This window comes from Sinocyclocheilus rhinocerous, unplaced genomic scaffold, assembly GCF_001515625.1.
Source record: "Sinocyclocheilus rhinocerous isolate Xijiao unplaced genomic scaffold, SAMN03320098_v1.1 scaffold1243, whole genome shotgun sequence".
NCBI classification, from domain to species: Eukaryota; Metazoa; Chordata; class Actinopteri; order Cypriniformes; family Cyprinidae; genus Sinocyclocheilus; species Sinocyclocheilus rhinocerous.
Window position 1 is genome coordinate 1,063,916 of NW_015626033.1, and position 14,531 is coordinate 1,078,446.

General features: G+C 36.2%; 2 protein-coding genes across 2 annotated transcripts in view; one reads left to right on the plus strand and one right to left on the minus strand.

The window, feature by feature from the left end:
- Positions 1–1,851: 1,851 nt before the first annotated feature.
- Positions 1,852–7,740, minus strand: LOC107707219 (palmitoyltransferase AKR1-like). Its single transcript, XM_016511170.1, has 10 exons — positions 7,628–7,740; positions 6,445–6,580; positions 6,203–6,313; positions 5,955–6,087; positions 4,505–4,683; positions 4,084–4,157; positions 3,842–4,004; positions 3,658–3,740; positions 3,379–3,569; positions 1,852–2,958 (listed from the first exon to the last, which is right to left on the minus strand). The coding sequence occupies exons 1-10, from the start codon at positions 7,731–7,733 to the stop codon at positions 2,500–2,502; spliced, it is 1,635 nt and encodes a 544-aa protein (XP_016366656.1). The 5' UTR covers positions 7,734–7,740; the 3' UTR covers positions 1,852–2,499.
- A 1,124-nt stretch (positions 7,741–8,864) lies between these two features.
- LOC107707224 (WD repeat- and FYVE domain-containing protein 4-like) overlaps positions 8,865–14,531 on the plus strand; it is a 45,041-nt gene continuing 39,374 nt past the window's right edge. The window contains exons 1-7 of the mRNA XM_016511183.1: positions 8,865–9,052; positions 9,844–10,089; positions 11,400–11,511; positions 11,867–11,973; positions 12,297–12,449; positions 12,700–12,889; positions 13,461–13,650. Of these exons, the coding sequence (XP_016366669.1) occupies positions 9,032–9,052; positions 9,844–10,089; positions 11,400–11,511; positions 11,867–11,973; positions 12,297–12,449; positions 12,700–12,889; positions 13,461–13,650 (1,019 nt within the window). The 5' untranslated portion in view covers positions 8,865–9,031. The remainder of the gene's footprint in view (positions 9,053–9,843; positions 10,090–11,399; positions 11,512–11,866; positions 11,974–12,296; positions 12,450–12,699; positions 12,890–13,460; positions 13,651–14,531) is intronic.

Genomic DNA, 14,531 nt, shown 5'->3' on the forward strand with positions numbered 1-14,531 from the left:
ATAGGTCATATAAATGTTATGACCTGTTAGTCGTAGGCAAGTTATAAGAGATGTTGCAATTAAATTACTATAAGAACACTTCCAGTCAAATAAGATGAATAAAAAAAGTCACTTAATTACCTAAAAATCTCCATCGTCTCTCCATCGTAGTAAACACTCCGAGTTGTACATTAGGGCTTATGATTTAGCATAGTCATGTATGGCATTTGAAACTAACCGCTTCAAATATCTGTGTAAGTAAAAGGAGAACTACAGTTATAAGTGTAAAGTTCAGCAGTGTGACAGAGCCAGAGACTCCCACTAAATATCCTAAGGACCTAAGGGGAGGAGAATGATTTGCCAAGAATGAATCAGATCTAATAAATCCACATCTTAAAAATGTGTCCACGTTATCAAAAAAAAGAACAATAGTGGTTCTCAGGAGAAAATGTGTCCCTCCAATACAAACACTATGAGATCAGTGTTTTTTATATTCACTACTCTAGATTAACTAAAGTCTAGCTAAAAATATGTACTTAATTGCATAATAAAGGGGAAATTTACAAAAGCTGAGAGGTGTAAAATCACAAGAAGGTTGGTAGACTGACGGAGACATCTAAGGAAATGACGACTGCTAATGCAGAAGTGAAAACAGCAGGGCAGTGTGCAAGTGCCTCTTATTATGGCCTTATATGTCATTTAGTAGGATGTTTTCTATACTTAGTACTGATTAAACAAATGCAATAAATGAAGAGCAATGATATCAAGTAGTGCAAAGTGGTATGTATAACAGTACTACTTTATGGAGTCGAGCCCAGGGCAGTGTAAAATGTGTGATTGCCCTGGAAAAGTCATGTAGTATTAAGTGTTAATACAGATAAAGGAGGAAAATTATTTTTGAATTGAACATCTAAATGTAATTCAGACTCCAAGTATAAGCCTGCAACTATCATTAAAATACAAATCGTCCAGGCCGAGTCTAGCGTGGGACCAAATAAACTAGCAGTTAGACTGAATTATAATTTAATCCAATAATAGATATAGAGGGAATGAAGATGAGCACATGATGCACTGATTCACTGTGAAAGACTGAAGAGTTTTCGACTGATAAGGAAACAAATGCTTCATACAGACAAAGAAGTTGTCCAAGAAAATACAATAAACGCCCTAAATCAAACCCTGGACTTGGATGTCCCACCTTGAATATGAGATTGAATAATATGCTCTCTTGCATTACCAGGACCCTGCAACAGTAGTATCAGAATGCTTTTACTCACTGCCATGTCACTTAGACCAATGATATAGGTCTGCTGGTATGGTATTACTGCAGCAAAATCAATGGAAAATTAGCAGCAGACTACACAGGCCTCGCAGATGATTAATGATGGACACCCATCTTAAAAGCAGGGCTGGGAATGCAGTGTGTGCGTCTCCAAATGCTGTCAGAGCAGCCAGAAGAGAAGAAACAAAGCTGCCTGTTCTGATCAAGAATTACTTAAAAAAATTAAAAAATATATAAATGAATAAATTTAGTGTTAACCCGCTTATCGGTGTATATATAGTTAAGCCCATTCAAATTGATGTTACAAAACAAATTTTATAATCTTTATTTTGTAGAATAATAAAAATCAAATACTTTATCCCGATATAATATGTTAATAAATGACTGGGCATCCACTTTAAGTGCAATGTTTTTTTAAAAAAAAACTCACTTTGCATATTCATTTGGCCTCATTCAAATACAGATTTATTTTTTACTTCAAAATATTAAATGAGAGATCAAAATGTATACATTTACACTGAAAGACATTTATTTAAAATGTTTCCTATAAAAAGACATAAATTAAAAATTTACAATACAGATACAGTTATGGCACGACAAGGCAGCAGTGACCTCTGTTCATGTAAAGCACTATTATGAAGATTTATAATCGAGGTAATATAATGTTTGTTTGTTTTTTCGTTTGTTTTTACAAACTATGGGAGTCAATTTAGCAATCTTAAATTGACGAAATATTCCCTGTAAATCAAGGCTGGAATATACTACGCAACTTTTAGACTCTTAAGAGTTTTTAGCACAAAATGCATTATACACTTGCTGACATTGTAAATGGTTACAGAAAAAACTGGGCATTATACACTAAACAAATAAGGATTGCATCGACTGTCACGTCGTTTCGAACATAAACTGTAACAGAAAAATGCATCTCATTGCAAGGAGATGCATGAGAAATGAAAACAACATTTGGTCTAAAATCATCTTAAAATATTAATCATGTTCGATATCCTTCGAATGGGTAGGCTGAAGCTAGAAAATATGAATCTGTGCCCATCATGCACTATGCATCTTTTTGTGAAATATGTAACCTTGACTGTCCAAAATCTGCAAACTGGCTTTGACTTTCAGCAACTAGTGTCAGCTCCTTCAGACTGTAATTCAGAGCAACATCTGGACAAAAGTTACATATTCAAGCATTTATAAACAAAAATAAGAAACTAAGCTTTGTTATTTCAAAGTCTCTATATGTTAAAAGACTGACTGCGCTCCTGTCTTCTTTTCCCTTCAAGCAGAAAAGAGAGGATTGTGCCCAACCGTTGTCTTTTAGAAGGCACTTTGTGGTTGTACCGCCTAAAGTAGGTGGTGGTTCCCATGGAAATGGCATGAAGCTGCTCAACTAGCAACCATCCCACCCAGGTCAGAGAGAGGAAGTTGAGCAGAGTCAGCAGGAGGACCCAGGCCTCTCTTCCTGCCACTGAGCCCCAGTCAGACAGCTGCAAGCCTGAGAGTTTCAGGTAGAGGAAGTACACCGCACAGAGGATGAAGATGAGGTGAGCCATTACCATAGACATGATGAAGAGGATGAAGATGCGGTGGTTGTCCCGTCCCACACATTGATTGAGGAAGAGGCAGTGGTGGTCGTAGTCTTGGATGCACATGTCACACAAACGGCAGTGTTTACAGTTGTCCACTTGGATCAGCTGAAAGAAAATAGCTTGTGCAGTTTTGAAATTTGAATTTTGATAATAACAATAATAATACATTTAAAAATATATATATAATTGTTGTACATGGGTATTTAACATGGTTGGTTCAACCATACACCCCTCAAAAGAAAACATATTTAATGCTGTGAATAAATGAACTTCATCTCAAAATATGTCAGCAAACAGATTAAGATCCAGTTGATTATTATTATTTAATATATATATATATATTTATATGAATTAAAATATTGATTATTATTTTAAACAACAACAATAATATTAAATATAAAATAATTCAATTGATTTAACCATTCAAAAATAGTTCCAACCCTCCAAAGAAAACTATTTTGATCAAGTACATTTTAAAAATCAGAAAAGAGATTCAGATACAGTGCTGGTTAAATAAGTGCTCACCTCACAGTAAATACAGAATCTGTCCGGGCTCTTTCCAGCTTCTATTAAGTCTCCTATGCTGGAAAACTTGGAATCAGTGTCAGCTTCTTTGAGTCGTCCTGGGTTCTGGTTTAAAGCTTTCCAAAAAAGTCCAGCGAGCACACAAAAATGGACAAGTGAAACATTTAAGAGGGTATAAGCTGGCCAAAAACGTGAGCGGTCAAGGAATAATTGACAAAACATCCAAAAGATTTCAACTTTTGAAAGAGGTTGATGACATAAGCTATCTGCAAAGGATATTAGGTAAAATTTTATAGAGAAAGCAAGCTATGGAATGAATTAGGCCCGCAGTCAGTGTTCCCAGGTAAACAGGGTTTGGTAACCTAAAGTCCAAATGAAAAAGATGAAAAAAGGTCATTATGCAATCATCATCCTTTATATTAGCAGTGATAAGCAATGCAATTTCCAATCACAACCCTCTAACCTTTGAAAGCTGCTCAGTCTATGATATTGAGAAAGAATAACTTTTGCCATGCAGGGGAAAAGCACTGCAGAAAAGATAGCCCCATATTCACCAAGAGCCGCAGCTATAATGAGAACAGCAGCTCCGCTGAGAGACGGTAACAGCAGCATCCAGAAGTACATCACTGCAGAACAGACCATTTCATGAATTACAGCTGATCAATATCATTATACAACAAACCCAAAGGAAAAAAACAGTGATACCATACGAGTCCTTAGGAATCAGATCTTTTGGTCGTTGACTGAAATGCATCAAAATCCTGGAGAGCTGCTGATGTCTACATAAATATTAGAGGAAAAAAAGTAGATATAATCTTATTCGGTTAACAATTTAAAATCCCATTAATGTCAAAGTAACAATAATCACAACAAGTAGAAAATACAATACTGCAATACTGTCAGTTGTTGTTTTTTTTACATGTGCCCTACTTAAAACTAAACATTAATTGCAGTGCAGATTAAGTAAAGTATTCTTTGTGTTTTCTGGTTTGACCATGTAATTTTTTTAATTCAATGAATTAAAAAAAATATATACAAATATCCTAGTCTGTGACAAATCCGGGTTATATAAATAAATTGATTAATATAAATAGTGTCTTTACATTTTCATTGGTTCTCAACAGACCTAAATGTATTCCCTTGATTACAGAGGTCTAGAGGTGTGAGGCCAGTGTGGTTTTTCATGTGTAAAATGTGGAGTCCGGCACTCTTCAACAGTAGCCAGCACACCTCAATCATGCCTTTCTCTGCAGCCACGTGAAGTGCTGTCGCCCCCTGGTGGTCAACTGCCTCTGGCGTGCATCTCTGGTTAAATAAAGATTTAAAGCAAAAGTGGCTAGAAATCTGAAATGCTGCAAAAGGCATGCAAGCACTTAATAAATTATAATTTTATTAAATACATATAAATAAACAAAGAAATAAACTGTGATTTAAAGCGCTGTAAAGGATTAGCTTTAAACCATATATTAATTTAAGACAATGACGCAGCAAAGCCTATTATTTCCAGTCTCTTTAATGTCTGTCTGTGGGATGCAACACTTAGGGCCCTATTTTAGTGATCTAAGCGCATGGTCTAAAGCGCATGGCGCAATTGCGCTTAGGGCGTGTCCGAATCCACTTTTGCTAGTTTAAAGACAGGAAAAATGGTCTAAAAGGGTTGTCCCTATTCTCTTAATGAGTAATGGGTGTGTTTTGGGCGTAACGTGCCATAAACCAATCAGAGTCTCATCTCCCATCCCCTTTAAAAGCCAGTTGCGCTTGCGCCATGGCGGGTTCGCTATTTACATGGCGGAATTTAATTTTTAAAAATGTTTGTATGCTGCTGCCCGTGTGTGTAATAAGCAAAGTGTATGCGCGTTGCGCACCTGTCTATAGGCGCATATTACTAACGTGCTCTTTAAATAACAAAGACTTTAGACAAGGTTTTTGTTGGTCAATGGCACAGTCTATTTCAGTTGCCTCAAAATAGCAACGCGCCAGCAATGTGCCTGAACACACAAATGGGCGCAAATGCATTTGCTATTTAAACAACAGGACGTGAAAATGACAACTGCGTCGGGCTGAAACTAGCAAGAAACACTTGCGTCGCGCCTGGCGCCGCATTGTGTGTATGATAGGGCCCTTAGAGTGTGGGTACATTGTCAGCAAACTATTCCTTTAAGGAATTTTTCCTTGACAGGACAGTAGAGATAGGACAGGAAGTGAGTGGAAGAGAGAGATGGGGGGTGGGAACGGGAAAGGTCCACGAGGCGGGATTCGATCTCTGGACACCCGAAGCACAACTGCGCCATATGTCAGCACACTGCCCACTGACCCTTTAAAGAAAATTTTAACCTTAGGAAGAGAAGAAATTTAACTAATTAATGCCATTGTTTTGATTCTCTCTCTAGGAATAGTAGAAGTGTAAAAGCTGGTTCTGAAAGTAAAAAATGAAAGAAATGCAATGAATTTCCACACTGATATGGGCAATTTATAGCAATTTTTAGGCATTCTCCTATCAGTGTTTTGGTGTCTTTTTACTCCAGTTGTACCCTGTAAGAGAACTACAAGCAATGCTGTAAAGTAAAGGTTCTTACATTAGCTCTAAGGAGATAGCGGACTACTTCAGAATTGCCTGTGGAAGCTGCTAAATGCAGCGGAGTGACCTTAAAGTTATCGGCATCTGTGAAACGGAACATTCCTGTCTCCCACAGGTACTGCGTGGCAATACTGAGAAAGAAGAAGAAAGAGAGAAGAACATGCAACAGTATATTTGAGTATGCAGTATACACCAAAACAAAACTACAATTCTTATCATTCTAGTGTAACAGGCCCAGTTACTTACACGCTTCCACCACCGACTGCATGATGAAGAGACGTTTTCCCTTGCTCATCTACTGTGTGTAAGTCTGCACCGTGCTGCATCATTTTGTGCATGATATAAATATTGCCATTTCTGTTAGAATAACACAGTACAGTAAGTCCTCTTCATAGGACACTGGTGTAATGATCTTTCAGGAGAAGCAAAGTTTATGATGGATGTTTTAATTAAATTCACAAACATAAGATGGATGAGGTCTCTTGTACCTGCAAGCAAAGTGAAAAGGGGTTTGTCCTGCATCACAGGGAATGTTTGGATCAGCACCGCTGTTCAGCAGAAGCTCAGCCATTGGCCGGTTTCCATGGAGAGCAGCAAAGTGAAGGGCTGTGAAACCTCCCCAACCTGCGAAAATCAGAAAAGTTTACAACAACCACTAACCTTGAAACACAAATATCATGCTACTACGAAAGGTTTTTGACCATCCAAAAACATGAGTCGACAATTAACATGGATATAACACATCAGCTATAAGAGTTTATAGTCAAGTCAATTTGTTTGTATATGAATTAATAGATTTTTCTTTTCTTCTTTAGTCTTTATAAAACCCATTTAGGAAACAAAACCAGTTCATTGATGACTAATCATCCAGGAAGTGACAATATGTTTTGTGGTATTATTTGGTTTTGACTTACTTTTACAACATTCTAGCCAGTCACATTATAGAAATCAATATTATGTTATTACAAACATATAAACATTTCAAAGACGTCAAAATGTGTTCACATACTCCTGTAATAACTCAAATTCTCTTGCTGAACAATTAGCCTAGCTCTTTATTTTCATCCTGTTTCCAATTGGGTAAATAAGTTACATTTGAAAATCTAAACAAATAGCTTGCACTGCATACTTAAATCACAACTAACATTTATTTTTATAGAGCTCAGAAGGTTCATTGCCTTTTAATCAATAATTCTCTATTTATTAATCATAATTTAGTCAAAATACCAGTTACTACAGCTTTCAGAGTATTTGTCATTTTGTTGAATTCCCCTTGTTTGATGACCGTGTTGACAATTTCATTGAAGTAACAATAACTGTGTGTGTATATATAATTTATAAAAAAAGTACCATATGGTTATCAAGGTAACTACATTTGTCGAAGGGTAGAACATCTTACAAAGTGTAACAGGTATCGGAAACAGACTGGAAGAAGCATGGCTATTGAAACGACAAATGCATTAAAATTGATCGCACATCTAGGTATTTTCTTTAATCGAGTGGCCATAAATAGATGATAAAGCAAACGATAGGTGGGTTAAAGAATGGGGGGGGAAAACGCTTACTTGACGCTCCATTGACCTGAATAGGATCAGGAAGGTTAAAGAGAAATGTAAACGTAGGATCAGTAACGTTACAATCTCCGTCATCATCTGTCACTGTCACACTCACCTTTTTGTTTCAAAACTCCTCGATCCTGCTGTAATAAATGGGAAACTCGATCGATCTCCCCCCGTTGAATCGAATCAAATATACAACTTCCTGAAGCCTGCAGCATTCTGCCACCATGTAGTGGGGGGGTGCAACCGCAAACGACATTGATTGGTTCAGCTACACCAGCGCGTGAAAACGTCACAGGTACCACATGACAAGGTCACTGAGTCCGCTACAGACGTCTTGATGAAATTGTACACCTAAATAACGCCACTGAAACTTAAATATTCTTTAAGAAATAAAAAAGGAGTAAAGAAATAAAAAATGAATTAATAATATGACTAATCTTTCCTGTGTTTTTCGCGTCTCAGTCAGTTTCAAAGTACAAATTAATAATATACTTTAAATCAAATCAAAATATACTCTAAATAGTAGAACATTGAGTTCCATTATGCACAAAGTGAAGTTTGAGTATATAAACGGAATGTTTATATTGACAATAGTTTACTAATTTAAGAAAGTCACATGCGCTCAAAATAAGGGACACAAGATCTATTTTTGTCCGACTGTCTGTCCTGCAAGACAGTAAGTGTGTATGTGAGTTCATTTATTTATTTTAATTGTGTTTATGCCTAACTAAACTAGCTAAGAACTCGATCTTATATAAAATAAGGATTAACGCGCTCGTGACAGTTTGACCTTTTGTGAATTGATGATTTTACGATCGACAGATAAACGCAACATCAAAAACCATAGAAAAAAAAAACATCTATCAGTTTGTTAAATGTGAAAATTATCTAAACATACGAGTCTATCAGATAAATATCAATTGTACGAGTGTTTAATCTATTACTTTGTTTAGTCATTAGGTGATTTTCATTGTTCTTATTTTAGATATGTTCTTTCTTTTTTTAACAGTTTCCATGTTGTCTAGTGTAATATTTTTGTGCTATCTTAAATTACCACATGATGTCACTGTTGCTCAACATCTTACGCATTTTCAAGGGCTTACTTGAAGAAAATTACAATCACTTTAAACACCACAAGGCATAGACACTATTTACGTTCTCTCAAACTCATTTTTGATTGGTCGATTTTTAATCTCCTTTTTGGAAAAATGTAACTAAAATCAGACGTATTGCTTCAATGAAGTCTTTTTCACTTGATCCTGCTTTGTCTATTGAAGTGTTGAAAACACACACACACACACATATGCGCAAGAACGTCCTTTTTTCACTAGGAAGTGAGGCACATGACCAGGCGCAGTTGATGTCAGAGTTTCATACTGTGCAAAGTTCAGTCAACCAGATTAGGAGGCATGTCTCAGCCGGTCACTCACTGAGTGCTGTGACATGGGAAGCCAGAGGAAAACCTTCTGTCCAGCCATAGGTCTACGTACACAAGCCTTAGCAAAAACTTCAGATGCCACCCACCAAACAACAGGTATGTGTGGGGTTACAGACTGACTAAACTGGAGTTTTGCCTGGGGTTCATATTAGGTTGAAAGGACTCAACAGACTCATTTTGACAGCTGTTGTTGTGAGGTTGCTTGCTGTCATAATTAATTTGTATTTCTCATTTAAGTGCATTCAAAGCATTTCTGTTGCTTGGAGACTCAACTTCCAGGAGGACAGCATGATAAAGATAAAAATAAACGAGGAAGCTTGACTGATTGTAGTTAGATACTTTGAAAGGCATTATTTATTTGCCCTTGAACTAATTTGTTTGTATCAGGCTTAAACATTTCAACAATAAACAAGCCAACTACTGTGGGGTATTAAGAATATTTACCGAGGTCAAAGCTTTAAATAAAATAATGAGATGACATTCATGTGCTGTATTTAGCTGTTGAGTGAATAAACTGGTGGGAATGTGCAGTGCAAACATGTCATTTCTTCAGGAATGTGAATTGTCTTCCTTTGTAGCAAAACAAGCTCATCACAAGATCCCATTAACATGTTAACAGCTGATTGTAAGTTACAGGAAAACCCTCCAACTTACTGCTCTCTTTTGGTAACAGAAAGAAGGCAATTGCAGATTTGCCTTTTAATGAAAGTTTATTGGCAGATGCTTCAGTTTCAATGTTTATACTGTAAATTCCTTTGTCGCAACTTCCTAAAAAATTTGTTTTTTTGTTTTTACTAGAGTGTTTTATCAGAACAAAGTCTCAGGTGTTTCACCTAAAACTATCCCATTATTATTATTATTAATATTATGATTTTTTTTTTTTTAAGGAGCCAGTTGGAGAAATGGACAGAATCAATAAGGAGAATGGGGAACTTAGTGCGTCAGGGGAGAGTTCAGAGAGCATAGAAGTGAAAACAACACAAATCCAAAGTGAGACAAATGGGGACCTGAAAGCACATGAGGATCCAGTGGTGCTTCTGAAAGATCAACTAACTCAGCTGAGTACTATAAGCCAACGGACACCAGAACAAAGAGACCAAGAGCTCACCCAACTTCTGCTTCTGTTCATCCAGGTACAGAAAATCAGTGAGAGGAGTGGAGGAAAACTGATTATTCAGTTGAACAAACATCATCCATTGGCAGTGTTTCAAATATGATTAATTACGTACAATATATTTAGTTTATATACAAATATATATACATATATTTTACAAACACACATGCACATACACACTACTGGTCAAATGTTTGGGGCTGTAAGATTTTTTACAAATGTTTTTAAAATCACAATGCTTTTTTATTAGATCATACTGTATATAATACAGTAAAAACAGTAAAATAGTAATTTCAATAGTAATACATTTTAACATGTAACCTAATAATTTATTCCTGTGGTGTCAAAATTTAATTTTCTTCTGTGTCACATGATCCTTCAGAAATCATTCTAATATGCTGATATGTTGCTCAAGAAACATTTCTTATTATTATCAAAGTTGAAAATAATCGTACTGTTTAATATTTTGAGGAAACAGACATTTTTTACAGTATTGAAAATGATACAGTATTCTTTGACGAATAGAAAGAACTATATTTAATTGAAATAGCATATTTCAAGCCTTTACTTTTTAATTTCTTTAAGAAGAAGTTACTACCCTGAAACATTGAATGGTAGTGTGTGTGTGTATATATATATATATATATATATATATATATATAAGGGTGTTTAAACACTTGATTTATAACGTATTTTGGTCATATAAATTCTTGAGATCTAATCTCTTTAAGAACTTAAATTTGACATTATATTAGCTGCCCATGAGTGATTGGATGAATTTTTTGTCCCTTTGACAGAAGCAGATTGCATCACACTGACACAGATTCAACTAAAATCTTGCATTTCCTGTTTAAATTCCAGCAGTGATCTGTCACTACGTGTCAGTTGGTCTAGTTTGCTGTTGTATTGACAAACACACATGACCTACTGAAATGCAATCACGCTCACAGACTTAGTGTGTGTGCATGTGTGGGGGTTTACACACGTGTGACTCGTTGACTTACAACTCCTGGATTCTTACTGGGATTTAACCAACCATAGAGTAAGGAGTAAGGCACCACATCCGCTTGGAAAGTCACACACTAGGGATTGAAGTTGGGAATGTTGAAATATTTACACAGCTTAGGGAAATGAAACTTGTGTGTTGTGTTGGAAGTTCACTTCTGCTTAGATGTTTTTGTTTCTTCCTTGTGATAAGTGCTGATTATGCTATCAGTTTACTATTATCATGATTGCCTTTGTGAGAAACATGTCAGAAACACATCAAACCTAATTTATTGTGTTCATGTTTAAATAGCAGAAATAATTATTCCACTTACTCTTTATAAGGTCTCAGAGAGCAGCAGTGTCCTTGATGATCTGGACCTCCAGGGCTTGGCGCTGCAGGTTGGAGAAGCTCTTGTCTGTCACATACAGCAGAGAGTGGCAGAAAAGCCTGCAGGTACCCATAAATAACATTTGCAAAGGTGTAGCTGGCAGTGGCACTGGTGAGGTCACTAAAGGCCAAACAAAAAGCAAACTGAGAGGTTCTGTTGGTGTTTGTAGGGAAGTTGCTCACTTCTTTATTTCACAAACATGTGGCAGAATAAGTTGCATGATAATGTTGACCATCCTTGCTATTACCTGTGTGATGCATTTGTGTTCATTTCTTATTATAGTGTTTAGTTGAAATTATTATTCAAAATGGATGTTGGTGTTGAAGGAACTGAAAACCTTACTTATCTGTTGTGTGCTGATCTAAGATCAAATGGTTTTAATCGTGCTGTCTGTTGCGTTTATGGCTTTGTTTAAAATAGAGGAAGCCCGATATGAATTGGAGCAGTTGTTTCAGAGGTCAGAGGTCAGAAGCAACCAAGGATGGCTTCTGCTCAAATCAATATCTCTTTTGTCTAACAGAGACTCTGTAAGTTTTACTATTAAACCTATATTATATTTATGCAGTCAGCTTCATAATTACATTGCTATTGTTTTAGTAATAAAGAGCAGTTCTGTTGCTCATGATTATTTACTCATGATTGCTGAGTAAAAATTATTCCATTCAGTATAAAAGGTAACAAGTAATAATTATTTTCTCCTAGAAAATTCCTTTTTCTTGCTATGGTTTTATTACAAAATTCAGTGTTCAGATGCCTACAGTTGATCTGTCATTGAAAGCATTCCTCTGTTTGACAGAGAAAAATCCCGTCTAGTCATGTTTTGACAGGAAGTTTTTGTGTTCTTTAACAGGAGGTTGGCGTTATGATCAAGACAGGTCTTCCGGCATCGTTAGTCAAGTGTCTGTACCTGTTTGTAGTTTTGCCTCCCCGAAAAGAGAGCTTTATCTCTCGCAATGATGTCGAAGAGGAAGTCAAATGCTCTTTTCAGGACACTCTTACTCAGGTTTTTATATTTTGACATGTTTTGTTTTATATTATGAGTCAGTTACACCACAAATACTCAACTTGTGTATCAAAATGGGATAATGTTCCCCCATTAGCACTTCCAGTTTCAGAAGCAAACTGGCAAAAAATTATTTAGTTCTTACAGTGTATGACCATTTATACAAAGTTTGCATGCATATCTAAAATATTTAATGCATTGGTGTCAAACTAAGAGAAATATGTCTCTTTAAACCTTCACCTCTGCTCAGATGATCTTGCAGCTGTGCAGGCATGTGCGTTTCGTGGAGGTTCTGTTGGAGACCCAGGAGCTTTCAAGCGTGATCATCTCTCTAACCTTACTGTGGGATCAGTGCAGCCCCTCATGGAGACAGCAGGCGTCTCGTGTGCTCAGAGCAGTGTCTGCTGCACAAGCTCACAACACTGTACCTGCACTGCAAGGTCAACAACTACACACACAAGCTCCAGCCAATTCTTTGTCTAAATAAATGTATCTTATGAGAGCATTCTTATCAGATCTTATTATTTTTCATAATAAATGGTTTAAAATGATTCACAATTAGTTTATCGAACAAGTACATGGGTGTAATAAGTGTACTATAGCTAATATCTAATTTTTTCAACAACGAAATTATTATATTTGAGATAAATATAGATATAGGCACTGTAAGCACATCGTCAGATGACAATGATTTTGATTTACTTTCACATGATGCTTATTTGAATTACCTAGTTGTCCCAATCCTCTGATTACATAACGTTTGTTTTATTTACTGGAGATCTTCATTAGGTCTAGGCAGGGCATCAGTTAGAAAATCAAGTCAGAAAGTTTGACTGGGGACATCTTGTCTTGAAGCCAGTGACAGGAAGAACAAATCTGCAGGCTAATTTAGGGAGACTTAGTTCCTGAATTGTTGGTGATGTTTATTTGAATTGTTAGTATATACTTCAGGTACTTACTACTACAAGTGTATTACTATTTACACTTATTTTGGTGTTTTGTTTTCTTTAGCTAGTAACTGCATGAAGATCTGCATCCAGAACATGCATAAGATCAGCGAGAACGTCCCTGGTCATGTTCTATCTGAGGTGGCCGTGAGTGTTTTCAGCTTTGTGAAGGACTCTTATGCCGTCAGCCCTGCTCTTTTTGAAGAATTTGAGAGCAATGATGGCTATGACATCTTTCAGGCCATCTTGTTACGGTAAATTCATGATTTTGGGGTGGGGGGTCTTAAATATAATAGGGGTCTGTCACTAAATATTGCAGATGTGAAAGGCACACAACTGAAGACTAAATGTCTGATGCATTAACAAGTAGGTGGACCACCACCTTCAGAAAAAGCATTTGCTTACTTCATTCTTAGGTACTTTCCATTCCTTTCTGTTACTCTCTTTCTTCCTCTCAGTCTCAGCTCCTTCCTCCTGCAAGTTTCCTCCTGCAAGTTTCTTTGTGAATGCTGCAGAATTCAATAATTAAAGAGCTCGTAATGAGATCAGCAGTAAATTGAGCTCAATCACATTACTGATCATGCCAGCTCTCTCTAACTCACTGTGTCTGCGTTTCCTCGCAGCAAGGGTCACTGCAGGACAAGACTGACCTCACTGAACAATGGGTCTCATTCACTAAGCATGCGTACGCACTTATTTGTTCGTAAAACCTGTGTGAAAACATTATTTTGTTCGTACTTATATCCACCTATTATTTTAATATATTATAAAAAATAATTTATTTCTGTGATAGCAAAGCTGATTTTTCAGCCATTACTCTAGTCTTCAGTATCACATGATCCTTCAGAAATCATTCTAATATGCTGATTTGCTGCATTTCTAATTATTGTCATGTTGAAAACAGTTGTGCTGCTTAATTTTGTGGAAACATGATGCATTTTTTTTTTAAGGATTTTTATATAAAGTTCAAGAGAACAACATTTATTTGAAATGTAATTTTTGTAGCATTGTACATCTATTTACTGTCACTTTTGATCAGTTTAATAGGTCCTTGTTAAGTAAAAGTATAATTTTTTTCAAAACAATTGTACCGACCCTAAACATTTAAATAGTTGTGTTCATTCATACTGTGTTT

Bases quoted from the DNA above. Each gene is read 5' to 3' on its own strand.
- LOC107707219 (XM_016511170.1), bottom strand. From the start codon at position 7,733: ATGCTGCAGGCTTCAGGAAGTTGTATATTTGATTCGATTCAACGGGGG. The intron at 4,158-4,504 runs GTCTGTTGAGAA...ATATTTATGTAG, and splicing joins AATCAAGGGAATACATTTAG to ACATCAGCAGCTCTCCAGGA. The intron at 3,741-3,841 runs GTTAGAGGGTTG...TTTGGACTTTAG, and splicing joins AGACTGAGCAGCTTTCAAAG to GTTACCAAACCCTGTTTACC.